Below are 27,761 nucleotides of genomic sequence, written 5' to 3' on the forward strand. Positions count from 1 at the left end.
ACATTCATGAAAAATATTGAATATTTGAATATGTTCAGAAAATGTAGGTTAGCCTACTACCAAAGATTTTGTAATTAGCATAAACACCTTTTTATAGAATTTGTGCAACTACAGTGCATAGGGGTGGGACCAAATATTCGTAACGTGGTACTCAAATTACTGTCTGATTGGTTGATCTGGGTTTGGCGCGTCTATTTGAACATACGGAAGCGGTAAGTTACACAACATCTAAACAGTTGGCTGCGTGTGCTGAGTTTTGTTTAGGGAAAAGCTAAATTATGAAATTAGCTTGAACGTAAACGTGTTTTGCGTGTTTAAAGTAACTTTCTGGGTAGGCTATCATTGACTTGTTCAGAAGATCATATCAGAAAGTAAAGTTTGCTAACTAGCTAAGTCTACATTGTTACAATGTGTCAACGGTTGTGAAAGTACTACTTTATAGGTAACTATATTGCAGTACCTGCTACAATCTGGCACTACGAAGACAGAAGTGAAAGTAACTTTAATTTTGTATTCCCATTATATTGAATGATATGAATGCCCTATTGATGTGATGACCATAATGGTGACGTCTTCAGAAAGGAATTTGATACAGAAATATTTGTATTATTATTTTTATTTAACCTTTAGTTAACTAGGTAAGAAAGATGTGGTTATCGCCCCTACTTGGCCATGGAGAAGAAGACTGGGTGCCCAAAATCCATTGACATAAAGTACTTCAGTATAACCCCACAACCTCTTGGGAGGAAGAGCCTAATTTCTGAGCAGGTGAAAGAAACCTAAGATGGTGCCTTGTCATATTGGGGGGGGGTCTTATGATGAGGTGCCTCTCTGTGTCATGGTCAACCAGTAGGCTGCACAGACTCAAGCAGAACAGATACCCCAAAGCAAGAACAAGCCTCATCAAGGATAGCCCCTGCTCAGAAACCTCCTAATAATGTTATAGTGATTTCAGAGTCAAGCTGCTCCAGTGCTGACACAGCATTCAGGAGCAGGGCAGTGATGGGGTCTGTGGACCTGGCTCAAGTCACTGGCCAATGTCATAGAGCAGGAGTTGGAATCACGTCTGGCCAGAATGAAATAGTAAGTACCCTCACAATTCGAGCAGCAGTGCAGTCTGCCTCTGGGACAACCAGGGTCTCGGATGAGAAAGTGGCATCCATTTTCACCAGGAAACGGGACACTAATAAGGCCCGTAGTCCCCAACACTCACAGAGACGGATTTTGAATTGGTGGTCCAGCTCAACACTTAAACACAACCAGACTGAGAGGAAGGGGTCAATTACCTCTGGCTGGAGAGATAAGTTGTCAGGGTCTGTCCGCAAGGGGTCTCTTGAAGAGGTCAAAGTGTCTAACCCACTGTTCCCAGTCTTCACTATGCTGCTGAAGAAATACAAAGGTAAAATTCTGGAGTTGGAAAGTCCAGGTAAGATTGAGAGACTATAGTTAACTCTATTCTATCTGTGTCATGTTTTTATTGTCATGTATACAGTCTGTGGTGCCATATTCTAGTATCAGATTCAGTCTTATTGGTCGCCTTTTCTTTCAGAGACAGAGATAGGCGCTACATCTCCTTGCTCTGTAGGAGAAGAGGAAACGTCAGAATGAGAGGGAGGACCCTAAAACAGTACGCAAGCACCAAATGTCTAGCCCGGGGTTAGAGGAGACCCGCTTTACTGGGTATAGTCCCTCTTTAGAACACTAAGTCAGGGGTCTCTTATCCCCTCTTCCAGGGGTCAGCCTAGAAGAAGCAGGCTGAGCCGAACACAAAGACTCAGGCAGCAACAGCGGGACAGTCAAGGTCTGGGGATAGGTCATGAACTGACCCCTAACCCACCAAACCAACCAGAATCTCCTCAGAAGTTCTATCCTGCCCAACCACAGCGATGTCTTAGGAGAGGTGATGATTCCTAATACAGATTGTTGTTGAAACTACAATGTATTTACTTTTCTTTGTCCAATTTTGTATGTCCTAACTATGTATGCCCCAGACCACTAGAATACAGAGGTGTTTTAGCTCTGTCATTGATTGGGATCTGCCATTGGTCTTTAAGATATGTACCTTTATTTTTCTGTTGTGAAGTTCACAACATTGAGGATTTGCTGTGGACAGAGAAGTACCGCCCTCAGCACTCCAGTGAGGTAAGAAAAGAGTGAAAAAGGAAACTAGAGGAAAATGCCAACAGCAATGGTAAAAATAACAACTTTTAGATGTTATGAATTGATGGGGGAAAATGTGTAAAATAAAACCACCTACTGTATTATAAAAATCAAAAAAACATCACTGACGATGAATCTCCCATGAATAACATTGATTGTAGTGTTGACCTCCGGTTTGGCTGTGCAGACTCGTGGAACTGTGGCGATTTCCGGGGAAAGGCTAGAGTGGAGGAGGAAGATCTGTGTAGCACCATGCTGATCACAGGACCTCCAGGGATGGGCAAGACTGCCTTAGTATACGCCTGCGCTCAGGAGCTGGGCTTCAAGGTCAGTGTGAGACTACTTAGAAGATGTGCAGTCCCGTTCACGTGTAACCTTTATTTAACTAGGCAAGTCAGTTAAGAACAAATTGTTATTTACAATGACGGCCTACACCGGCCAATTGTGCACCGCCCTATGGGATTCCCAATCACAGGCGGTTGTGATACAGCTGGATTTGAACCAGGGTGTCTGTAGTGACATGTCTAACACTGAGATACAGTGCCTTAGACCGCTGCGCCACTCGGGAGCCCAAATATGACCTGCTGATTGGTGTTAGAATATGGAACAAAGACATTCCTCTATTTTTAACTTTTAAATGACAGTTTGTGGGTAATTGGATAAGATGGGTAAAGCAGAGAACCAGGAGAGGCTGGCTCATGTTCATTCAGTCATATGATTCACCAAAATAGGTTAGCTTTCATACGGGTGTATGCAATCATCTTCTAACCTTCGGGTGCAGTATGACTAGTCAGTGTTAATATATGTAAGATGGCTGTCTTGACTGCTCATTTCCTTGGCCTCTCCAGGTGTTCGAAGTGAACGCCTCCTCGCAGCGCAGCGGTCGCCACGTCCTGACTCAACTGAAAGAGGCCACCCAATCTCACCTGGTGGAGATCAAACCATCTCATCTCAGTAGCTACAACAACACCTCAACTAAATCTGACACAGTAGCTGGTAAGCACACCCCGCTACCGAAAAGTACTTTATGCAGTCTAAACATAACCATCTACTGAAAATCACTTATTTAAAGTGACGGGAACTATTTTGTATATTGTTTGTCCAATGGAGAATGTGGGTTAAATCTATTTTATGCTCTCGTCACACAGATAAAGTGGCCTCTCCCAGAAAGGTTTTCTCATCCTCTAGGAAGGGGCCTCAGCTCCCTCATAGCTCCCATCATAAGAGAGGTGGCAGTGCAGCCTCCATGATGCTGGCTAACTTCTTCAAGAAGAAGAGTAAACCAGAGATCACAAACTTAAACGGCCCTTTGTTATCTACAAAATAGGATGAGCACCTACCAAACAGTTAAGAAACACAGGAAACACCTTGCAAGTTTAGTTAACCACACATAGGCATGTGTGGATCTTAGGAGGCTGGTGGGAGGAGCCATAGGAGTACGGGCTCATTGTAACAGCTGGAATGGAATTAATGCAACGGAGCCGAACGTGTGGTTTCCATATGTTTGATGTGCTTGATACCGTTCCATTTATTCCATCAATTACAATGAGCCTGTCCTCCTATAGCTCATCCCACCAGCCTCCTCTGGTGTGGCTACGGTTAGTCTTTTTGTTTAATCGTTGATATTATTTCCTACAGTTTTTGTCTCAAGACCGTGACTGTGAAGAGGGCAGATATTATTAACCCTATGTTGGTCAGTCAACTGTCACCAGACATTGAAGAGCCACCAACAAGGTAGCCGGAGTAAAAGGATGTCCACATCACTCATTCTATTTGAAGAGGTAAACCACACAGCAGTCAGTCGTTTTATTTTGGTTGTATAGCAGTTCCAGGTTGCAGACTAGACATTTTAATGAAGTGACCAAGCTGCACCTGCTCTCTGGCAGGTTGATGTGGGATGATGATGATGTGGGATTCCTCACAGCAATCAAGACCTTCATGACGACAACCAAGAGACCAGTGATACTGACCACTAGTGGTGTGTGTGTATATACTGTATACTGAAAAATAGGAATTCAATCTGTATTGAAAAATTATGTGGAAGTCATAACACGAAAACTGTCTTCAGATCCCTCCTTCAAGGCAAAGTTTGACGGCGACTTTGAAGCGATCCTTTTTAAAAACCCCTTCAGTAGTAAGTCAATCATCTTGGCACCATTGCATCCCCTCAGCTAATGTGCATGATATGATATGAAGCTGCTACTCCATTTTGTTTCTGTCTGTGTCGTGCACCCTCCCAGGTGAATGTTTGCAGTTATCTGCAGCTGCTGTGCCTGGCTGAGAACGTCAGGATGGATGCTGGGGACATCACCTCTCTGGTGAGCCTGAACCAGCTACACATCAGACGTACCCTACTGCAGCTCTGGATCTGCAGTGGAGGAGGACAAGCATCTCAGAGGGCAAGGCCACTGAAGGACCCTGCAGTTGGTGTGTATGGAAGTGAGTGATGACAAACTATTAACTGACTAACTTCAATGGCTAGGTGTGTTAGTATATCACATGTATTGTGACCCCTTAGCTTTCTTGGTCCCTGTCTAAAAGAGTTTGTCAAGTCTTACATTTGAATCACTTGATTGTTTTGGTGAACCCTAGCTCTGGATGTTGCTGCAGTGGAAGATATTGCAGTGGGTGAAAATACTTCTCCCCGCCATCCTCCCTGTGACATGGGCTGCACTCCGAGCATGCTGGGGCTCCTGAACTCTGGCCCCAGCCATGACCTGCAGACCAGTCTAAAGGCACGTCACCTCAGAGGCCCTGTGAACTTGAACTAGATGAACATCCATTGCTTTTATTCGGGTAATAACATTGAATGACTGTCTGACTGTATGACTTGCCTTTCTCTTTGATTCCTCAGTGCCAGTCCTGGGCTAAACCAGACATCATCAAGCTGATGGAGATCCTTACTGAGAGCTGGAGGAGAGGTGTAGCGTGTAGCTTTGCTCTACTCGAACCTGGAGCTCCTCCTTCCCCTACCAGTCAGGACCCAGCCCAGTCCTCTCCTCACCCCAAAGAAAGTGACTCGCCCTAGGCTTCAGAGTGAGCCAACACCCCCTGACATCCACCACCCTCAGATCCCACTGATCCTGGATCAGACCAGTCCAGTTAAGGTGTCCTCCGGGTCCAGGCTGAGGAGAAAGAAATGTCTGGCAACATCTGATTCCAGATCAGCTCACAGAATGTTAGTAAAGCCTTACAGAGCCTCACCGTCTCTGAGGAGGGCTCATCCAAGTGTATCAAATATTACTGAGACTGTTAATGACAAACTTCAAACTGAGAAGGCGGCAGATGGCTTGGTGTGCCACTGCTTAGATGCAATAACGGACTTTATGGACCTCATGACCTCTTGATACCTCTCTACCGAGTGAGTCTCCACATAAGGCTGGCCCATGCAGACCAGGGGCTTTTCTCTGGACAGGGGCGGAGGTTAAAGATGGACTGCTAGATGAGATGAGAGAGGAGGATGGGGGCTGTAGGTGGTGGTGTGAGAGGACATTTGAGATCCAGGCTGCAGTAGAGGGCCTGGGCTTCCAGAGGTGGCTGGCCAGGGTGTCAGGGATGGGCTGGATCCCAGAGGCTGGATGGGGAGGGTGATGGAGAAACTCACCCTCCCTGTCGCCCCACCCAGACGGGGTTTCAACGTCAGTCAGACCACTTCCTGTGATCCTAGGTGAGTGCAGTTTCCTGAGTGTTCTGTTATTTTTTTTCACTGTAAGAAATGCATTGGTGGCTCAGTCCTCTAAATTACCATACATGCTTATGTGAAGTTAGCACTCACGTTTGTAATGCTGTTAGAATTTGGTTCAAACGGTTAGTCAGAAATGAGCATTATTGCAAACAAAACCTTCTGGTGGTATCTGAACAGCAGTTCGTCTTCCAGCATGGTCGACAGGAGATATGACGTCATCAGAACCGTCCTCTCAAGCCGAGCCTTCTGCACCTTGGGAAACAAGCAAGCTGTTGCCGTGGACTACCTGCCTGTCCTCCGCAGCATGTGCCAATCAGAGAGAACTCAGGAGCAGGGCCAAGGCAGGTGAGTCAATACACTGCATGAGAGCACCTTATTCATTTCTACTAAGAGAAAACAGTTATAATTTAAGAGATTGCTCAGATGACTTAAAGACCGATTTGTTGTATGAATGCTCTTTCTCCTAGGTTTCTGCATTACCTCAGCAGTATTCACCTGGGCCTCCCTAAGGCCACAGACTCCTTGCAGATGATTTCCCATGACCATTTAAGTCAGCAAGATCTGCAACAGTTCTGGCTCTACACTGCATTACAGGGAGGTTAATGCTATCATCTCCCTATGTTAATGGCTTGTGATTTAGTGAATGTAGCCCATATGGGTGTTCATGATAAAGTTTGCTGTACATTCATTCATGCTTATTACATTGAGTGAGAAGTTTCTAATGTATGCATTCAAAATGTATAACTGAAATATGCATTTATGCATACAAATAACATGCATTTGTTACAATCTGGTTCAGTGAGTTGGTGTTTACAATCAGGTACAGATGCAGGTGGTCACATGTGACAAATCATGTCACTGTACACATTCAAGCCTGTTCTGCTTTACTATTGGCCCTGACAGAACATTTCTATTCATGGGAAAGTGAAGAACATGACATGTGGTGTCTATGAGGAGAGGCTTGAGTTCAGCTGCTGGGGCCTGAACTGACACCTCAAGTGCAATACCATCTGAGGCCACAGGTGGGAAGTGTTGTAGTATACATTTAAATATAAGCTAGTGTCAATTTCCATCAAGACTCCAATATGCAGGTCTCTCTCTCAGGTTAGCTCTTTGTGACCGTCGACCCCACCAGGTCACACATACTGTGTACACAGTCAACCAGTTTCAGTCCCTGGTGAAAATGGAGCGTGGAAATTGCCGCTGTAACATTAACTCGATTCACTAAGCAGCTCGTAAAACGCCACAGCCTGCAACATGGCGTCACACAGCTCCTCCCCCCCATCTGGAAGGAGTTCCTGTATTTCACCAACAGGTTGTGAGGGAATGTCACCCTCGGAATCTTCTGGGTCACTGACTCCGTCCGTCATCATCTGTTGCACCGCCTGGGCCCCGCTGGTGAGCGACTCGCCCACCATGAGGCCAAAACGGCGGCCGACGGCAGTGCGCATCATGTTGAGCACCTTGGGTGGAGCAGTAATGACAGGCTGGGTGTAGCAGGGCGAACAGCATCGCCTCCACTGTACGCATGTGAGCCATTACTGGGTTCAGGGCAGTGTTCTGAAGGGAGATGGACAGCTTTTCCACAACGAAGAAGTCAGCAGTGGGGAGGTGGGATACCACACTGGAAATCTGGTGATGTTATGGCACATAATGAGATGTGATTCAGTACAGGAGTTACACTATTTGGATATTACAGAGTCAATGATTATGCGTTAAACTGAAACCTAACCCTGAGACATAGATGTAGACTGACACTATAGGAGACTGCACAGTCATGTCTCAGGGCTAACCTACTTACCCAAATGCAAGAATACCTCGTCGGAAACATTCAACTTACGTCATCCAAGTAGGCAGAAGCCATGTAGGTTCCCTTCAGGAAGTTGTGGCAATCCTCATGTTTCCACTCCAACACGTTCATGCCACGATCCACGTGCGCCCAGGCTATTTTATTCACTCCACACACAATGGACACTATGGAATGTGCTTCCTGGAAGAAAGACAAAAGTGGATTAATACACATGTAATAACACTGACGTAGTATTTATGTGGTGACGTGACAGCGGGGACTGACCCTGTGGGCTGCCCAACTGTGCCATCAACATCCAGACCTCAAGGCCATCAGTCTAGCTAAATCATCTTACCTCTAGCCAGGTCCTTTCCACCTCTGGTCTGATGAACTTGGCTAGCTGGATCTTTACTTTTCTCCTTCTCCGGAGGGTTGAGGATGGAGTTGAAGACAATGACAGCACTTTTGTGTTTCAGAAGCAGCACATTTATGACGCTTTCGAGATTTTTAAAAAGTCAATTTCTAGTCCTGTATTCCACAATGTTGACAGACTTGCGTCCACAAAGGAGTTTGACAGCGGCGAGCTCCGACTCTGCCGCATTGTTGAGGAGCTGCAGAATGACATCTCGCTGCTCTGACGTGTAGTATGCGTCCAGCGACTTGTCATCATCGCAAAGAGTAGTAGATGAAGAGAGGGTGTCATTAAGGGTTTCAAAGCCTGCGACTGGGATCCGACTCCTCCAGCAGCACGTGCAGTTGAGATATCGGAATTGTAGTTTGGGGAGTGAGCTCTGGGGTTGGTAGAATAAGCCATACTGCCCTGCAAGAATAGAGGCGAAACACACAATAGGTGGCGGGTATAATTTGTGATACGTTCCAACAGGAATCTGTTCCAAAAACTTCGTAAAGTACAAGGTTTCCAACAAACAACGCATACAAAGTAGCATGATCAATTCACCTCGCTAACTAGCTGCCGAATGGGCATCAACTCACATGAATTAATAATTAAATAGCCACTCCCTACCTGGTATCAACTTTGTTTGCGTTGTTTTGTCGCCAACTTTGTTTTTGGAACAGTTTCATGTTGGAACGTTCCACAAATTACACCCACCCGCTAACAAATAGCACCTGAAAAAAATATAATTAAGAAGTTACGAGAAAATAAACGGCTTGAATAAAACATTTGTGCATACCTCTCCGGGCGATTAAAGACCCAAATCGCATTGCAACCCACAATGTAATCGTGGTTTTACAGGTAATGCATTCAAACTTTTGCCCTTTAGTTGTTCGCCGAACTCACGCCGATGCAGAAACAAGGATCATGCATACTTGGTTCCGAGGCACTTTATGTCCCCCTCTCTAGGTTCTTTAAGCTGCATTTGAAATCTGACGTTCATCTCAAGTGCAAACTGTCTTCGTTTTTATTAAGATATTTTATTTATTTATATTTCAATATGAATATGAATTAACTTTGGTGACATTGTCAAGACATTATATATTATCTCGATATATCTTGTGGGAATATATACCATACAATCAATTACAGTTGTTTTTCTTAGATATTACTATTCTTTCAGGCCTACTTGTCCGTTTATAAATTATGCGTAATATATGGCAATGCTTTTTTCACTTCCCCTGCTCATTGTTATTTGAATAGTGAGTGTTTGTGTGGAGAACAATAAATGTCATGTTGCTATGCCAGTGAGAAAGGGAAACGTCGGCCTGTGAGCGCGGTCAAGTGCAACAACTAAGAGAAAAATGTCCTGACAGCTGTTATAGAAGTAATACATTTGAAGTGAATGAAAAGGCATGGACTTAAGTAAAATAAACAATTCGTTTGTTGGGACTTGATTGACGCAGAAGAATAGCCGATTTAATTATGGCAAGTCCGGAGAGAAATAAGAAGATTCTGCTTGATATGGTGAAACAGCCCAGCAACGACTATTGTGCCGACTGTGGGGCCCCTGGTGAGTTATATTTAATAAAATACATGTTAAACCACGATTGATAGCCTCTAACATTTGCCATGTTTAGGTTACCATTGTGGCTAGGATATGGTACAGATAGGAACTGTAAAACAAAGGTTTAAAGTAGTAAAATATTGACGGACCCCCAAACAGACGCTATGTCTTCTATGTGACTATTTCATATTAATGATCGACTATTTCAGTGTGGTTGTCTATTGTTCATAGAATGTGGAGCATGAGCAAAAACCTAAGCCATGTAAGACATGTGAGTTATATTTGCATTTGCTTTTATTTCACTGGATTTCACTGCTGATTATGTACTTACTATGACTGTGATGTGGTTGTCCCACCTAGCTATCTTAAGATTAATGCACTAACTGTAAGTCACTCTAAATGACTAAAAAGGTAAAATGATTACAACCATGGCATGTTTTAAAGAACTTATTTTGGGGGAAGTTATAGTTAATTCAGACAATGATTACAATGGTTCCTCCTTTCCAGTAAATCTCTACAACTCATCAACCAACCTAGAAAAAACAACCATTCAAGGCATGACATACTACAAAGTCCAGTATCCAAACTATAGTAATCTGGTTCAAAGGTAAACAGGCTGCACATTTCAAGTGGCTGATTGATTGATACAGTATCATATTACTGCTATTCACAGAGCCAGACTGGGCCTCATACAAACTTGGTGTGTTTGTATGTGTGAACTGTTCGGGGACACATCGGGACTTGCCTGCCATCAGCCGGATAAAGTCCATACGTTTGGATTTCTGGGATGATTCCTTAGTAGAGGTACAGTTTAACATGTCACAATAGCCCAGTAGTGTACCAAGAACCTTTACACCTTGAAGGATGTACTCTCAAGAACACACAATAATAGTCACAATCCCTTTGACGTTGTCATGTTATAACATGCTTATTATGTTATGATTCTGTTATAACGTTCCTATTATGTTTCTAATTGTAGTTTATGAAGACAAGGGGTAACGCTGCAGCCAATGCGTTCTATGAGAAGTGTGTTCCGCCCTTCTACTACCGGCCACAGGAGAAGGACTGTGTGTGAGTGGGACTATATCAATGTCTTCATTCACTCACTCAATTTAAGGAAGTGTAAATTGTGATGACTTGACAGTTGTTCATTCACTGGAAGGATGTAGTATTATTTCAAGAGAAGAGGAAGAAATATATTGGTGTCCATTAGCCTACAATTGATTGAGTTGGCAAATACTGCATGGTTTGTGGTCGAAGTTGAGTCATATATTGAACACAAAAAGTTTGTATTTTTAAAATATTTGTTTTTTAATTTAAATCTTTAACCTTTTGGTTTCCTGACAGTGTTCTTAAAGATCAGTGGATACGTGCTAAGTATGAGAGGAGAGAATTCACAGGAGAGAATAACTCCCTCCCTTATAGTTCAGGTAAGTGCTAAATGTTGACAAGCCATGGATAAGTCCATTTATTTTATTCAAATTGTCAAGGAACACAAAACATTTCCATACATCTCTGTCTACAGAGCAAGGCATAGAAACAAACGTACCAAAATACTGTGTATGAAGAGACAAGGGATACTAACTAAATCAATGTTTTGTATTGGTTGGATCCCATTCAGGACTTTACGAAGGAATTCTATGGAAGAAAGGCAAGGACAACAAGCAGTTCCTGAAAAGGAGATTCCTGCTCTCTGAAACGGACTTCACCTTGAGATACTTCACCAAGGAGGATGTAAGTTGGTTGAAATGCAGAATACATTTCAGTTGAATGCATTCAGTTGTACAACTGACTAGGTATCCCCCATTCCCTTTAAGTAGCTTCTCTCCATCCTCTTGGATCAGATAACCCAGCTAACAAAATGTCGTCCTGGGGACGTGCCCAGAAGGCTTTGGAAAAGTCACAGGGAACATCCCCTGTTACTTAAAACAATGGGACTCCCTAAAACTTTCTCAGATCATTACCAATCCCATGAGGTATGATCCCAAACACCCAGAAAAGGCTACTCTCCTTGATGTTATCCTCACAAATAATCCTGACTGGCTGCTCAGTTAAATGACCTGTACTGATTTGTCATAGACGCTTGCTGAAAAACTTTAATGAGAAACCTTCCTTCATAACTATGATTACTCAGCTACACATGCCTCTCCCTAATGTCAATATGCCTTGTCTATTGCTGTTTTGGTTAGTGATTATTGTCTTATTTCACTGTAGAGCCTCCAGCCCTGCTCAATATGCCTTAGCTAGCCATTTTGTTCCACCCCTCCACACATGCGGTGACCTCACCTGGCTTAAATGTTGCCTCTAGAGACAAAACCTCTCTCATCGTCACTCAATACCTAGGTTTACCTCCACTGTACTCACATCCTACCATACCCTTGTCTGTACATTATGCCTTGAATCTATTATTCCCCGCCCAGAAATCTGCTCCTTTTACTCTCTGTTCTGAACGCACTAGAAGACCAGTTCTTATAGCCTTTTCCTACTCCTCCTCTGTTCCTCTGGTGATGTAGAGGTTAACCCAGGCCCTGCAGCCCCCAGCATCACTCCCATTCCCCAGGCGCTCTCATTTGTTGACTTCTGTAATTGTAAAAGCCTTGGTTTCATGCATGTTAACATTAGAAGCCTCCTCCCTAAGTTTGTTTTATTCACTGCTTCAGCACACTCCGCCAACCCAGATGTCCTAGCCGTGTCTGAATCCTGGCTTAGGAAGGCCACCAAAAAGCCTGAAATTTCCATCCCTAACTATAACATTTTCCGACAAGATAGAACTGCCAAAGGGGGCGGAGTTGCAATCTACTGCAGAGATAGCCTGCAGAGTTCTGTCATACTATCCAGGTCTGTGCCCAAACAATTCGAGCTTCTACTTTTAAAAATCTACCTTTCCAGAAACAAGTCTCTCACCGTTGCCGCTTGTTATAGACCCTCTTCAACCCCCAGCTGTGCCCTGGACACCATATGTGAATTCATCGCCCCCCCATCTATCTTCAGAGTTCGTACTGTTAGGTGACCTAAACTGGGACATGCTTAACACCCAGGCCGTCCTACAATCTAAGCTAGATGCCCTCAATCTCACACAAATTATCAAGGAACCTACCAGGTACAACCCTGAATCTGTAACCATGGGCACCCTCTTAGACATCATCCTGACCAACTTGCCCTCTAAATACACCTCTACTGTCTTCAACCAGGATCTCAGCGATCACTGCCTCCTTGCCTGCATGCGTAATGGGTCCGCAGTCAAACGACCACCCCTCATCACTGTCAAACGCTCCCAAAAACACTTCAGCGAGCAGGCCTTTCTAATCGACCTGGCCCGGGTATACTGGAAGGATATTGACCTCATCCCGTCAGTAGAGAATGCCTGGTTGCTCTTCAAAAGTGCTTTCCTCAACATCTTAAATAAGCATGCCCCATTCAAAAAATGTAGAACTAAGAACAGATATAGCCCCCTGTTCACCCCAGACTTGACTGCCCTTGACCAGCACAAAAACATCCTGTGGCATTCTGCATTAGCATTGAATAGCCCCCGCAATATGCAACTTTTCAGGGAGTCAGGAACCAATATACTCAGTCAGTTAGAAAAGCTAAGGCTAGCTTTTTCAAACAGAGATTTGCATCCTGTAGCTCTAATTCCAACAAGTTTTGGGACACTGTAAAGTCCATGGAGAATAAGAGCACCTCCTCCCAGCTGCCCACTGCACTGAGGATAGGAAACACTGTCACCACTGATAAATCTACGATAATCGACAATTTCTGTAAGCATTTTTCTATGGCTGGCCATGCTTTCCACCTGGCTACCCCTACTCCGGCCAACATCTCAGCACCCCCTGAAGCAACTTGCCCAAGGCCCCCCCCCCCCCCGCTTCTCCTTCACCCAAATACAGCTGATGTTCTGAAAGAGCTGCAAAATCTGATTCCCTACAAATCAACTGGGCTAGACAATCTGGACCCTCTCTTTGTTGCAACCCCTATTGCTAGCCTATTCAACCTCTCTTTCGTATCGTCTGAGATCCCCAAAGATTGGAAAGCTGCCGCAGTCATCCCCCTCTTCAAAGGGGGAGACACTCTAGACCCAAACTGTTATAGACCTATATACATCCCGCCCTGCCTTTCTAAAATCTTCGAAAGCCAAGTTAACAAACAGATCACCGACCATTTCGAATCCCACCGTACCTTCTCCACTATGCAATCTGGTTTCCGAGCTGGTCATGGATGCACCTCGGCCACGCTCAAGGTCCTAAATGATATCATAACCGCCATCGATAAAAGACAGTACTGTGCAGCCATCTTCATCGACCTGGCCAAGGCTTTCGACACTGTCAATCACTGCATTCTTATCGGCAGACTCAATAGCCTTGGCTTCTTAAATGACTGCCTCGCCTGGTTCACCAACTACTTCTCAGATAGAGTTCAGTGTGTCAAATCGGAGGGCCTGTTGTCCGGACCTCTGGCAGTCTCTATGGGGGTGCCACAGGGTTCAATTCTCGGGCCGACTCCTTTCTCTGTATATATCAATGATGTCGCTCTTGCTGCTGGTGATTCTCTGATCCACCTCTACGCAGACGACACCATTCTGTATACATCTGGCCCTTTTTTGGACACTGTGCTAACAAACCTCCAAACGAGCTTCAACGCCATACACTACTCCTTCCGTGGCCTCCATCTGCTTTTAAATGCTAGTAAAACTAAGTGCATGCTCTTCAACCGATTGCTGCCCGCACCCTCCCGCCCGACTAGCATCACTACTCTGGACGGTTCTGACTTAGAATATGTGGACAACTACAAATACCTAGGTGTCTGGTTAGACTGTAAACTCTTCTTTCAGACTCACATTAAGCATCTCCAATCCAAAATTAAATCTAGAATTGGCTTCCTATTTCACAACAAAGCCTCCTTCACTCATGCTGCCAAACATACCCTGGTAAAACTGACTATCCTACCGATCCTTGACTTCTGCGATGTCATTTACAAAATAGCCTCCAACACTCTACTCAGCAAACTGGATGTAGTCTGTCACAGTGCCATCCGTTTTGTCACCAAAGCCCCATATACTACCCACCACTGCGACCTGTATGCTCTCGTTGGCTGGCCCTAACTACATATTCGTCGCCAAACCCACTGGCTCCAGGTCATCTATAAGTCTTTGCTAGGTAAAGCCCCGCCTTATCTCAGCTCACTGGTCACCATAGCAACACCCACCCGTATCACGCTCTCCACCAGGTATATTTCACTGGTCATCCCCAAAGCCAACACTTCCTTTGGCCGCCTTTCCTTCCAGTTCTCTGCTGCTAATGACTAGAACAAATTGCAAAAATCACTGAAGCTGGAGTCTCCCTCTCTAACTTTAAGCATCAGCTCCCTCTCTAATCTCCCTCTCTAACTTTAAGCATCAGCTGTCAGAGCAGTTTACCAATCACTGTACCTGTACACAGCCAATCTGTAAATAGCACACCCAACTACCTCATCCCCATATTATTACTTACCTTCTTGCTCTTTTGCACCCCAGTATCTCTACTTGCACATCATCATCTGCACATCTATCACTCGTGTTAATGCTAATTTGTAATTATTTTGCCTCTATGGCCTATTTATTGCCTTACCTCCCTGCTCTTCTACATTTGTACACACTGTACATAGATTTTTCTATTGTGTTATTGACTGTACGTTTGTTTATGTGTAACTCTGTGTTGTTTTTGTCTCACTGCTTTGCTTTATCTTGGCCAGGTCACAGTTGTAAATAAGAACATGTTCTCAACTGGCCTACCTGGTTAAATAAAGGTGAAATAAAAACATTTACAAAATGGTCGGGCCTCTGTAAATTAGCATAGAATCTGCTTCATCCCCTCTGTCGAAGATGCTTGGACCTTTTTAAAAAATATTTTCAGTGGTATTGTTAACAAGCCTGCCCCCATAAATAAAATAATAATAAAAAACAGGTTCAGCCCCTGGTTCGACTGTGATCTGGCAGAGTTACTTCACCTGAAGAACACTATTTGACGAAAGGATCGGCACACAAATACTCAGGCTGACTGGCTGTTGTTCAGGCAAATGAGAAATAGTGCACTCAGGCTATACGGAAGGCCAAAGTCAGTTACTTTATGGAGCAGTTCTCGCTCTGTGGGTCTAACCCCAAGAAGTTCTGGGAAATGGTGAAAGACCTGGAGAATAAACCTTCCCCCTTACAGCTGCCCATGTCCCTTAATGTGGATGATGTGGTTATTACTGACAAGGAGCGAATGGCTGAGATCTTTAATCATCACTTAATTAAGTCAGGATTCCTATTTGACTCAGCCACGCCTCCTTTCCCGTCCAACACTTCCTCATCTCCCAGCCCTTCTAATGTGACTAGCCCTGATGCTCCTCCCTGTTTTTCCCCTTCCTCGCTACACAGCTTCTCCCTGCAGGCGGTCACTAAGTCTGACGTGCTAAAGGAGCTCCTTAAACTTGACCCCCAAAAAAACTTCTTGGTCAGATGGTTTACATCCTTTCTCTCTTTAAGGTTGCAGACCCTATCGTTGCCTAGCCTGTCTCTCCTCTCTGGGGAGGTTCCCAGAGCTTGGAAGGTAGCCACGCTGAAACCTTTATTTAAAAGGGGGAGATCAAGCTGATGCTAACTCTTATAGGCCAATTTCTACAGTATCTTGCCCTGTTTATCAAAAGTTTTGGAAAAACTTGTCATTAATCAACTGACTGGCTTTCAGGATGGCTATAGTATTCTCTCTGGTACGCAATCTGCTTTCCGCTCAGGTTATGGATGTGTCACTGCAACCATAAAGGTCCCAAATTATGTCATCACAGCTCTTAACTCTAAGCAGTGTTAAACTGCTATCTTTATTGACTTGGCCAAAGCTTTCGATACGGTAGACCATTCCATTCTTGTGGGTCGGCAAAGGTGTATTGGTGTCTCTGAGGGGTATTTGGTCTGGTTTGCTAACTACCTCTTTCAAAGAGTGCAATATGTAAAGTCAGAACATCTGCTGTTGCAGCAAACCTGTCACCCCAATGCTCGATCCCAAGCCTCACTCTTTTTCTCAATTTACATCAACAACATACCTCAGGCAATAGGCTCTTATCCACTTACAGTGCATTCGGAAAGTATTCAGACCCCTTTACTTTTTCAACATTTTGTTACGTTACAGCCATATCCCAAAATGGATTCAATTATTCCCCCCCCACCAATCTACACACAACACCCCATAATGACAAAGCAAAAAATATATATATATTTTTTTGCTCAAATTTATAAAAAAAATAAAATAAAAAATGGAATATCACATTTACATAAGTAATCAGACCCTTTACTCAGTACTTTGTTGAAGCACCTTTGGCAGCGATTACAGCCTCAAGTCTTCTTGGGTATGATGTTACAAACTTGGCACACCTGTATTTCGGGAGTTTCTCCCATTCTTCTCTGCAGAGCCATTCAAACTCTGTCAGATTGGTTTCATCAGACCAGAGAATCTTGTTTGTCATGGTCTGAGAGTCCTTTAGGTGCCTTTTGGCAAACTCCAAGTGGGCTGTCATGTGCCTTTTACTGAGGAGTGGCTTCTGTCTGGCCACTCTACCACAAAGGCCTGATTGGTGGAGTGCTGCAGAGATGGTTGTCCTTCTGGATGTTTCTTCCATATCCACAGATGAACTCTGGAGCTCTGTCAGAATGACCATCGGGCTCTTGGTCACCTCCCTGACCAAGGCCCTTCTCCCCGATTGCTCAGTTTGGCTGGGCGGCCAGCTCTAGGAAGAGTCTTAGTTATAGATTTTCAAAAATGTCTAAAAACCTGTTTTTGCTTTGTCATTATGGGGTATTGTGTGTAGATTGATAATGAAAAAAAATGGATTTAATCAATTTTAGAATAAGGCTGTCATGTAACAAATTGTGGAAAAAGGGAAGTGGTCTGAATACTTTCCGAATGCACTGCATCCACTTATATGCAGATGATACAGTCTTACATGGAACCCAAACAGGCTGCGCGCGTGCGCCATCGTGCAATAATGTATTTTGTCCCCCTACAACAAACGCGATCACGACACGCAGATTAAAATATCAAAACAAACTCTGAACCAATTACATTAATTTGGGAACAGGTCGAAAAGCATTAAACATTTATGGAAATTTAGTTAGTTAGCTTGCACTTGCTAGCTAATTTGTCCTATTTAGCTAGCTTGCTGTTTCTAGCTAAATTGTCCTGGGACATAAACATTGAGTTGTTATTTTACCTGAAATGCACAAGGTCCTCTACTCCTGCAATTAATCCACACATAAAACAGTCAACCAAATCGTTTCTAGTCATCTCTCCTCCTTCCAGGCTTTTTCATCTTTGAACTTATATGGTGATTGGCATCTAAACTTTCATAGTACTACTACACCGACCGGCAACACAGTTCGTCTTTCAATCACCCACGTGGGTATAACCAATGAGGAGATGGCACGTGGGTACCTGTTCTATAAACCAATGAGGAGATGGGAGAGGCAGGACTTGCAGCGCGATCTGCATCAGAAAAAGAAAGGAGTTCTATTTTAGCCCTTGGCATCGCAGATGCTCGTTGATGCGTGCGAGCAGTGTGGGTGCAATAATTGAATAACATAGATTCTAAATTTATTTTGCAACACTTGCGCACACGACGCGAGCGGTGTGGTCAGCCTATAATACTCAGCTGGCTCTTCCCCAGATTTTGTGTGTCGTGCTCTACAACAAAGCTTAGTGTCCAGCAATCTTTCTCTGCCCTTAAACTTGTTCTCAACACCTCCAAAACAAAGGTTATGTGGTTCGGTAGGAAGAATGTCTTACTGACACTGGTGGCTGCTTCTTGTGTTTAAAAGAAGTCTCTACCATTTCGCCCTTTGTGCTGTTGCCTGTGCCTAACAATGTTTGTGCCATGTTTTGTGCTGTTACCATGTTATGCTGCTGCCATGTTGTGTTTCTACCATGTTGTGTTGTTGTCATGATTTGTGCTGCTACCTTGTTGTGCTTCTGCCATGCTGTGTTGCTACCATGTTGTTGTCATGCTATGTTTTTGTCATGCTGTGTTGCTGCCATGTCGTGTTGTTGTCATGCTGCGTTGCTGCCATGTTGTGTTGTTGTTTTAGGTCTCTTTATGTAGTGTTGTGGTGTCTCATTTGTCGTGATTCGTTTTGTCCTTTTTAAAATTTTTATCCTAGCCCCCATCGCCGCAAGAGGCCTTTTCCTCTTGCTAGGCCGTCATTGTAAATAAGAATGCTGTTAATTGACTTACCTGGTTAAATAAATGTTAAATATAAAATACCTGAGAAGGGATCATTATAATGCTGCCTGTTGTGTATTATTGACCCTAGTCCAAGAAGCCCAAAGCAGTCATCTCTATGAAGGACCTCAATGCCGTGTTCCAGCCGGAAAAGATAGGCCACGCCCACGGGCTGCAAATCTCCTACCTGGAGGAAGAACGGACCAGAAACCTGTTTGTTTACCATGACAACAGCCAGGTAATAACCTATGACAAAACTCAATTGAAATGTTGTCATGAAGACGTCTAGAGATTTGAAGACTTGGGGTCAAATTTCTCTCTCCTACTTCTAGGAAATTGTGTCCTGTTTCAATGCGATACGGGCCACCCGGTTTGCTTACCTCAAGAAAGTCGACCCTAATGCCAAGGACAGTGACGTGAGTTCAAAGTAGAAGTCTTGTATCGCCGTAATTGACATGATATGTCACAGGTGACGTCATCCTTTCAAGGACTCCCTCTGTACAGATCTGTCTCCTTTCTATGTTTTTGTTTGTGCAGCTTGTACCTTTGATAACCAGAAGTAGCATTAAAGAAGGCTACATGGAGAAAACCGGCCCAACGGTTAGTAATCCAGCAAATTCATTGAACATAGTGAAGTTTTAAAGTGATATACACCGAGAGCATCAGAAACTCAACCTGTATGATGCTCAGCCAGGGCTGATTCTGTGCCTTCTGTGTCTGTTCTTAGCAATGGGAGCCATTCAAGAAGAGATGGTTCATCTTAAACTTAACGGACAGAAAGCTGTCCTACTTCAAAACTTCACTGGTAATGACAACAGAGAATATGCATAAGACATTTGTATTTGTGGAGAAGAATGTTGCAGTGTGTGTGTGTGTGTGTCTATTGCTGTGTATCCGTCCATAGGATGCCTTGGAACTGGGAGCTGTCTTCATCGGCACAGAGGGCCATGGCTACTCTGTGAGGGAGGGCCAGTCTAAGGGGAGCCGCAGTGGCAGGTGGAGGTTCGCGGTCACCTTGGAGACGCCAGACAGGCAGTTTGTCTTCCTGTGTGACCAGGAGCAGGACCAGAGGGAGTGGATAGAAGCCTTCAAACTAGTAATCTCCCAGCCTATGCTACCACAGCACTACAACAGTAAGAAGACCATTCACTGTTCACCATGTTTACAATATACCAGCAGCATGAGACTTACGATTATTGTTAAAGTGGTCAATGACAGAAAATTATACTTTTGAGTAGCTGAAATAAGTTTCTTTTTTATTATTGAAAATGTGTCTTTATTTGTTATTTCAGCTGAGGCAAACATGAGAAGGATGAAAAAATGAATGGTGTAAAAACCTGAGGAAAGGAAAACACGATTTACAGGAAGAAATGGCAATGTGTGGGGCTGGCTGCCTGTTTCAGAGAGCCTACCAGTGGCAGGGTGGAGGCTTCTCACAACAGGTGATCAATGAACTCTTCAATGGAGTCATGTTTATCGGAAAATGAGGAGAGGCTAAATGAACTCAGGCTAAAGAGGCTAAACGAACTGAAGAGCTGCCAATGTGGACCAGCACTGGTAATCATTGCAAATCACCATTATCCAGGGCACCTTGCAAACCAGTGACAGGACTGCCTATTATGAGATGGGAACTGATGGCATTGTCGGGGACATTGGGAATGTAATATATACTTTCTATTAACTAATGTGTATAAACACTGTGTATAAAACGTTAAGGACACCTGCTCTTTCCTTGACATAGACTGACCAGGTGAAAGCTATGATCCCTCATTGATGTCACTTGTTAAATCCACTTCAATCAGTGTCGATGAAGGGGAGGAGACAAGTTAAACAAGGATTTGTAAGCCAATGGAGACATGGATTGTGTATGTGTGCCATTCAGAGGGTGAATGGGTAAGACAGAATATTGAAGTGCCTTTGAACAGGATATGGTAGTAGGTGCCAGGCACACCAGTTTGTGTCAAGAACTGCAACGCTGCTGGGTTTTTCATGCTCAATAGTTTTACGTGTGTATCAAGAATGGTCCACCACCCAAAGGACATCCAGCCAACTTGACACAACTGTGGGAAGTCAACATGGGCCATGTTGGGCCTGCATCCCTGATACCTTGTAGAGGCCAAGACCCGATGAATTGAGGCTGTTCTGAGGGGTGTTCCTAATATTTTGTACACTCATTGTAAATAGAAAGCGAGAGAGTGCGATACAATACTTTAATGTATCTAGTAGAGTTTGTTTTAAGTATAACACAGTTATTTTATAATACAGTGATTTATTATCTTTGTGTTGATTGCAGCCTACTGTTATTTAAATTATTTTATATGTCCTTTCTGTGTCATTGTTACATATGCCAATAGCACATACCAGGAAAAGTGAGTTATTATTTATGTCCATATAGAGCACCTCTTGTGGCTCAAGAGGGAAAATATTCTTTAAGTTGTTATTATACCTGTGACACTGTGATAACTACAGTAGCCATTACTTTCTTTACGACAATGTATAGATGTACAAAGAGGCTGTTGTGGAAATTCTTACACAGGGACACTCAAAGTCAGTCTTAATATGAATCATTGTTTATTGTCAGCGTGCTGGAGAGGTTCCAACCAACTCAATGCACCATAGTACACATGTCAATCAGGAGCTCTACTGGGGCAGTCCCAGCAGTTATCTTATATACGGCTATACACATATAACATAATTCATTAATCATTAACGTTTCATTCATGTGACAGGCCAATACCTCACAAGGTATTGTTTTCAAAATAAGGTCTGGGCGTACTGCCAAATTGCAGCTGCTGATAGTGAGGATTCGTTCAGTCTGTCACTTGAATGAACACAGAAATTGGTTTATAGAACAGCACATGAATAGAACACAGAAATGAGTTATAAGAAAAGCACTAACATTAAAATTGCCATTACAAAGCCAGTCCCCACCTTTGCCAGGATGTTAAGGATGTTGCTGTGGATGGCCAGTCCACAAGAGCAACAGAACAGCCACCAACTCCCTGAGACAAATCAAATGCTCCTTTAGACCTGCATCCGGTGGTGCCTCACAGAGACTGGAGAACAGCCAGCAACACTGCCCCCCACACCACTCTCCATCACTTCTCTCCCAGGAACTGCATGCAGATACACTGAGCTATGCCCAAACCGTACGCAGTCAAAGAGGCCCAATGCAGATTTTGGAGCCACACAACCCCCCTCCTATGCTACCATACCAGGCCCACCTCAGCACAGCTCAACCAGACCCGGCCCACCACAGCACATCTGTTACACCCTGATCTGTTCCCACTACAACTTCTCTCCCAGACTAGTTTTGGTTACCCTCCCTACTCCCATCCTCAGGACAGGCCTGAGACACTCCTGCCCCCCATGGAAGCCCCAACCCTGCAACAGGAGCCACACCAAGGCCTCGTGTGCACACCCAGAATGCAGCACTGGCAGCCACTCCAGTCCTCTGTAGCAGCTCCACTCCTTTGGTGGGAGCGTCATCTGGGTGGACTGAGCTCTGTCAACACTGCTCTCCCAGTTCCCGGCCCAGCCGCTGCATGTAGTGACTTGAGGGACGACTGCCAAATCCTCAGTTTGTTCTGCTCTCACGTGGTTGCCAGGGGCCTTGGCAAAGTCTCAGCTCACTCAACAAATAGCTGCAGATGACCCTATGCCTGTTAGCTCTTATGGAATAAGCTGAATACGCCCTCTGACTTTAAATCTCGTAGGGGGCTTGGGCTAATGCGGCCTAAATGTGCGAAGCATGATTTAAAAAATGGACACAATTGACATTTGAGTTCAAGACTAGTGTCCTGACATTCTGGTTCTCTCGGAAACATGGTTAAATGGTTCTGTCTCTGATAAAGACATTGAAGTAAATTATTATAATGTATTTAGATGTGACAGATTATAGGAAGGGGGAGGAGTGGCCATATATGTAAAATCTAACTCAAGGTGTCATAACAAAAAATGTACCCCCCTCCCCAACATAAAAAATATCTTCACTTGACCCACCCCTTCTACTGTAAAATACATTTAACACCCTCCCCCATCATAGTATGAACTAAAAAGAATGTTTATGACCACAAGTAACAATAACTGTAGTGACCCTGTGTTCATAAATGTTGATATTGACTTTGCCCCTTCAGAATACTTTTGTAGAACAGTTGATGTCATGCAGTTGAGAAGTCTCAAATATACAGTACCAGTCAAAAGTTTGGACACACCTACTCATTCAAGGGTTTTTCTTAATTTTTTAATTTTTTTTACATTGTAGAATAATTGTGAAGACATCAAAACTATGAAATAACACATATGGAATCATGTAGTAACCAAAATAGTGTTAAAGAAATCTAAATATATTTTAGAATTTAGATTCTTCAAAGTAGCCACCCTTCGCCTTGATGACAGCTTTGCACATTCTTGGCATTCTCTCAACCAGCTTCACCGTGAATGCTTTTCCAATAGTCTTGAAGGAGTTCCCACATATGCTGAGCACTTGTTGGCTGCTTTTCCTTCACGCTGCGGTCCAACTCATCCCAAACCATCTCAATTGGGTTGAGGTCAAAAACATCCTGTGGCGGACTGCAATAGCATTGAATAGTCCCCGCGATATGCAACTGTTCAGGGAAGTCAGGAACCAATACACGCAGTCAGTCAGGAAAGCAAAGAGTAGCTTTTTCTAACAGAAATTTGCATCCTGTAGCTCTAACTCCAAAAGTTTTGGGACACTGTAAAGTTCATGGAGAACAAGAGCACCTCCTCCCAGCTGCCCACTGCACTGATAATCGAAAATTTCAATAAGCATTTCTCTACGGCTGGCCATGCTTTCCACCCCCCCGCAGCTACTTGCCCGAGCCCTCCCAGCTTCTCCTTCACCCAAATCAAGATAGCAGATGTTCTGAAAGAGTTGCAAAACCGGGACCCGTACAAATCAGCTGGGCTAGACAATCTGGACCCTCTCTTTCTAAAACTATCCGCTGCCATTTTTGCAACCCCTATTACCAGTTTGTTCAACCTCTCTTTCGTATCGTCCGAGATCCCTAAAGAGATCCCAAACTGTTATAGACCTATATCCATCCTGCCCTGCCTCTCTAAAGTCTTCAAAAGCCAAGTTAATAAACAGATCACTGACCATTCCAATCCCATCGTACCTTCTCCGCTGTGCAATCCGGTTTTCGAGCTGGTCACGGGTGCACCTCGGCCACGCTCAAGGTCCTAAATGATATCATAACCACCATCGATAAAATACAGTACTGTGCAGCCGTCTTCATCGACCTGGCCAAGGCTTTTGACTCTGTCAATCACCGTATTCTTATCAGCAGACTCAATAGCCTTGGTTTCTCAAATGACTGTCTCGCCTGGGTCACCAACTACTTTGCAGACAGAGTTCAGTGTGTCAAATTGGAGGGCCTGTTGTCCGGACCTCTGGCAGTCTCAATGGGGGTACCGCAGGGTTCAATTCTCGGGCTGACTCTTTTCTTTGTATATATCAATGATGTCGCTCTTGCTGCGGGTGATTCCCTGATCCACCTCTATGCAGACGATACCATTCTGTATACATCTGGCCCTTATTTGGACACTGTGTTAACTAACCTCCAAACGAGCTTCAATGCCATACAACACTCCTTCCGTGGCCTCCAACTGCTCTTAAACGCTAGTAAAACCAACGCTGTTTATTCCATGTGTCTGTTTTGTTGTTTGTGTCGCACTGCTTTGCTAGCTTACCTGGTTAAATAAAGGTGAAATAAAAAGGTTGGGTGATTGTGGAGGCCAGGTCATCTGACGCAGCACTCATTTCGACCATAAAGGCCTGATTCACTCAGTCTCCTCTGAACAGTTGATGTTGAGATGTGTCTGTTACTTGAACTCTGTGAAGCATTTATTTGGGCTGCAATCTGAGGTGCAGTTATTATAATGATTTGAAGTTATAATAACGTATCCTCTCCCACAGAGGTAACTCTGGGTCTTCTTTTCCTGTGGCAGTCCTCATGAAAGCCAGTTTCATCAAAGCGCTTGATGGTTTTTGCGACTGCCTCAGTTCAAGGTTCTTGAAATTTTCCAGATTGACTGACCTTCTTGTCTTAAAGTAATGATGCTGTCGTTTCTCTTTGCTTATTTGAGCTGTTCTTGCCATAATATGGACTTGGTCTTTTGCCAAATAGGGCTATCAAGTGTATACCACTCCCTACCTTGTCACAACACAACTGATTGGCTCAAATGCATTGAGAAGGAAAGAAATTCCACAAATGAACTTTTAACAAGGCACAACTGTTAATTGAAATGCATTTCAGGTGACTACCTCATGAAGCTACTCGGATGGTATTGCGCCGTCCTAACCTTCGCTCTCTCTCTCCCGCTACTCTCTCCTCTTCCATCCTATCATCTCTTCCCTCTGCTCAAACCTTCTCCAACCTATCTCCTGATTCTGCCTCCTCAACCCTCCTCTCCTCCCTTTCTGCATCCTTTGATTTTCTCTGTCCCCTATCCTCCAGGCCGGCTCGGTCCTCCCCTCCTGCTCCGTGGCTCGACGACTCACTACGAGCTCACAGAACAGGGCTCCGGGCAGCCGAGCGGAAATGGAGGAAAACTCCGCCTCCCCTGCGGACCTGGCATCCTTTCACTCCCTCCTCTCTACATTCTCCTCTTCTGTCTCTGCTGCTAAAGCCACTTTCTACCACTCTAAATTCCAAGCATCTGCCTCTAACCCTAGGAAGCTCTTTGCTACCTTCTCCTCCCTCCTGAATCCTCCTCCCCCTCCCCCCTCCTCCCTCTCTGCGGATGACTTCGTCAACCATTTTGAAAAGAAGGTTGACGATATCCGATCCTCGTTTGCTAAGTCAAACGACACCGCTGGTCCTGCTCACACTGCCCTACCCTGTGCTTTGACCTCTTTCTCCCCTCTCTCTCCAGATGAAATCTTGCGTCTTGTGACGGCCGGCCGCCCAACAACCTGCCCACTTGACCCTATCCCCTCCTCTCTTCTCCAGACCATTTCCGGAGACCTTCTCCCCTTCCTCACCTTGCTCATCAACTCATCCTTGACCGCTGGCTACGTCCCTTCCGTCTTCAAGAGAGCGAGAGTTGCACCCCTTCTGAAAAAACCTACACTCGATCCCTCCGATGTCAACAACTACAGACCAGTATCCCTTCTTTCTTTTCTCTCCAAAACTCTTGAACGTGCCGTCCTTGGCCAGCTCTCCTGCTATCTCTTTCAGAATGACCTTCTTGATCCTAATCAGTCAGGTTTCAAGACTGGGCATTCAACTGAGACTGCTCTTCTCTGTGTCACGGAGGCTCTCCGCACTGCTAAAGCTAACTCTCTCTCATCTGCTCTCATCCTTCTAGACCTATCTGCTGCCTTTGATACTGTGAACCATCAGATCCTCCTCTCCACCCTCTCCGAGTTGGGCATCTCCGGCGCGGCCCACGCTTGGATTGCGTCCTACCTGACAGGTCGCTCCTACCAGGTGGCGTGGCGAGAATCTGTCTCCGCACCATGCGCTCTCACCACTGGTGTCCCCCAGGGCTCTGTTCTAGGCCCTCTCCTATTCTCGCTATACACCAAGTCACTTGGCTCTGTCATATCCTCACATGGTCTCTCCTATCATTGCTATGCAGACGACACACAATTAATCTTCTCCTTTCCCCCTTCGGATAACCAGGCGGTGAATCGCATCTCTGCATGTCTGTCAGACATATCAGTGTGGATGACGGATCACCAGCTCAAGCTGAACCTCGGCAAGACGGAGCTGCTCTTCCTCCCCGGGAAGGACTGCCCGTTCCATGATCTCGCCATCACGGTTGACAACTCCCTTGTGTCCTCCTCCCAGAGTGCTAAGAACCTTGGCGTGATCCTGGACAACACCCTGTCGTTCTCCACTAACATCAAGGCGGTGACCCGATCCTGTAGGTTCGTGCTCTACAACATTCGCAGAGTACGACCCTGCCTCACACAGGAAGCGGCGCAGGTCCTAATCCAGGCACTTGTCCTCTCCCGTCTGGATTACTGCAACTCGCTATTGGCTGGGCTCCCTGCCTGTGCCATTAAACCCCTACAACTCATCCAGAACGCCGCAGCCCGTCTGGTGTTCAACCTTCCCAAGTTCTCTCACGTCACCCCGCTCCTCCGCTCTCTCCACTGGCTTCCAGTTGAAGCTCGCATCCGCTACAAGACCATGGTGATTGCCTACGGAGCTGTGAAGGGAACGGCACCTCCATACCTTCAGGCTCTGATCAGGCCCTACACCCAAACAAGGGCACTGCGTTCATCCACCTCTGGCCTGCTCGCCCCCCTACCTCTGAGGAAGCACAGTTCCCGCTCAGCCCAGTCAAAACTGTTCGCTGCTCTGGCACCCCAATGGTGGAACAAGCTCCCTCACGACGCCAGGACAGCGGAGTCAATCACCACCTTCCGGAGACACCTGAAACCCCACCTCTTTAAGGAATACCTAGGATAGGATAAAGTAATCCTTCTAACCCCCCCCTTAAAAGATTTAGATGCACTATTGTAAAGTGGTTGTTCCACTGGATATCATAAGGTGAATGCACCAATTTGTAAGTCGCTCTGGATAAGAGCGTCTGCTAAATGACTTAAATGTAAATGTAATATGTAAGCTGGTTGAGAGAATAACAAGACTGTGCAAAGCTGTCATCAAGGCAAATGCTGGCTACTTTGAAGAATCTCACATAAACAAATCAAAATATATTTTATAACACTTTTTTGGTTAATACATGATTCCGTATGTGTTATTTTATAGTTTTGATGTCTTCAATATTATTCTACAATGTATAAAATAGTAAAAATAAAGAAAAATCCTTGAATGAGTAGGTGTCCAAACATTTGACTGGTACTGTATTTTTCTTTTCATGGTACACAAGACACCCATGTGATTCGCGCCTGTCTCAGTGGACTAATCAATTTCTGAGGCCACGGGATGGGACAGTCCATCAC

General features: G+C 44.7%; 2 protein-coding genes, 1 long non-coding RNA gene and 1 pseudogene across 6 annotated transcripts; 3 read left to right on the forward strand and 1 right to left on the reverse strand.

Moving 5' to 3' along the window:
• Positions 1 to 211: 211 nt before the first annotated feature.
• LOC106587294 (uncharacterized) lies at positions 212 to 4,889 on the forward strand. Of its 3 annotated transcripts, XR_001324403.2 has the most exons (12): positions 212 to 1,426; positions 1,550 to 1,627; positions 1,734 to 1,900; positions 2,084 to 2,142; positions 2,348 to 2,487; positions 3,009 to 3,156; positions 3,309 to 3,506; positions 3,799 to 3,941; positions 4,047 to 4,138; positions 4,229 to 4,294; positions 4,401 to 4,599; positions 4,753 to 4,889. It is a non-coding gene; the product is annotated as an uncharacterized lncRNA (long non-coding RNA). The 3 variants fall into 3 exon arrangements; XR_001324401.2 differs by having other exon boundaries at positions 212 to 1,627; XR_001324402.2 differs by having other exon boundaries at positions 1,550 to 1,900.
• Positions 4,890 to 4,905: 16 nt separating this feature from the next.
• LOC106587280 (ATPase family AAA domain-containing protein 5-like) lies at positions 4,906 to 6,562 on the forward strand. Of its 2 annotated transcripts, none has more exons than XM_014175520.2 (3): positions 4,906 to 5,827; positions 6,023 to 6,190; positions 6,313 to 6,562. In XM_014175520.2, the coding sequence occupies exons 1-3, from the start codon at positions 5,739 to 5,741 to the stop codon at positions 6,446 to 6,448; spliced, it is 393 nt and encodes a 130-aa protein (XP_014030995.1). In that variant the 5' UTR covers positions 4,906 to 5,738; the 3' UTR covers positions 6,449 to 6,562. The 2 variants fall into 2 exon arrangements, with proteins under 2 accessions (XP_014030995.1, XP_014031003.1); XM_014175528.2 differs by having other exon boundaries at positions 6,026 to 6,190.
• Positions 6,563 to 6,653: 91 nt separating this feature from the next.
• Positions 6,654 to 8,918, reverse strand: LOC106587269 (transcription elongation factor, mitochondrial-like; annotated as a pseudogene).
• LOC106587261 (arf-GAP with dual PH domain-containing protein 2) lies at positions 8,451 to 21,143 on the forward strand. Its single transcript, XM_014175501.2, has 11 exons — positions 8,451 to 9,601; positions 10,269 to 10,399; positions 10,575 to 10,666; positions 10,943 to 11,025; positions 11,217 to 11,329; positions 18,912 to 19,058; positions 19,153 to 19,236; positions 19,358 to 19,420; positions 19,548 to 19,625; positions 19,725 to 19,953; positions 20,113 to 21,143. The coding sequence occupies exons 1-11, from the start codon at positions 9,514 to 9,516 to the stop codon at positions 20,142 to 20,144; spliced, it is 1,140 nt and encodes a 379-aa protein (XP_014030976.1). The 5' UTR covers positions 8,451 to 9,513; the 3' UTR covers positions 20,145 to 21,143.
• The last annotated feature ends 6,618 nt before the right edge of the window (positions 21,144 to 27,761 follow it).

The sequence above is a fragment of the Salmo salar genome, chromosome ssa02, assembly GCF_905237065.1.
Source record: "Salmo salar chromosome ssa02, Ssal_v3.1, whole genome shotgun sequence".
Taxonomy (NCBI): Eukaryota; Metazoa; Chordata; class Actinopteri; order Salmoniformes; family Salmonidae; genus Salmo; species Salmo salar.

Excerpts from the sequence above, each read along its gene's own strand:
- LOC106587280 (XM_014175520.2), top strand. The coding sequence starts at position 5,739 with ATGGGGAGGGTGATGGAGAAACTCACCCTCCCTGTCGCCCCACCCAGA. Across the intron at positions 5,828-6,022 it reads ACCACTTCCTGTGATCCTAG|CAGTTCGTCTTCCAGCATGG; the intron begins GTGAGTGCAGTT and ends GTATCTGAACAG. Across the intron at positions 6,191-6,312 it reads CAGGAGCAGGGCCAAGGCAG|GTTTCTGCATTACCTCAGCA; the intron begins GTGAGTCAATAC and ends TCTTTCTCCTAG.
- LOC106587261 (XM_014175501.2), top strand. The coding sequence starts at position 9,514 with ATGGCAAGTCCGGAGAGAAATAAGAAGATTCTGCTTGATATGGTGAAA. Across the intron at positions 10,400-10,574 it reads GGGATGATTCCTTAGTAGAG|TTTATGAAGACAAGGGGTAA; the intron begins GTACAGTTTAAC and ends TTCTAATTGTAG. Across the intron at positions 19,626-19,724 it reads CCTACTTCAAAACTTCACTG|GATGCCTTGGAACTGGGAGC; the intron begins GTAATGACAACA and ends ATCCGTCCATAG.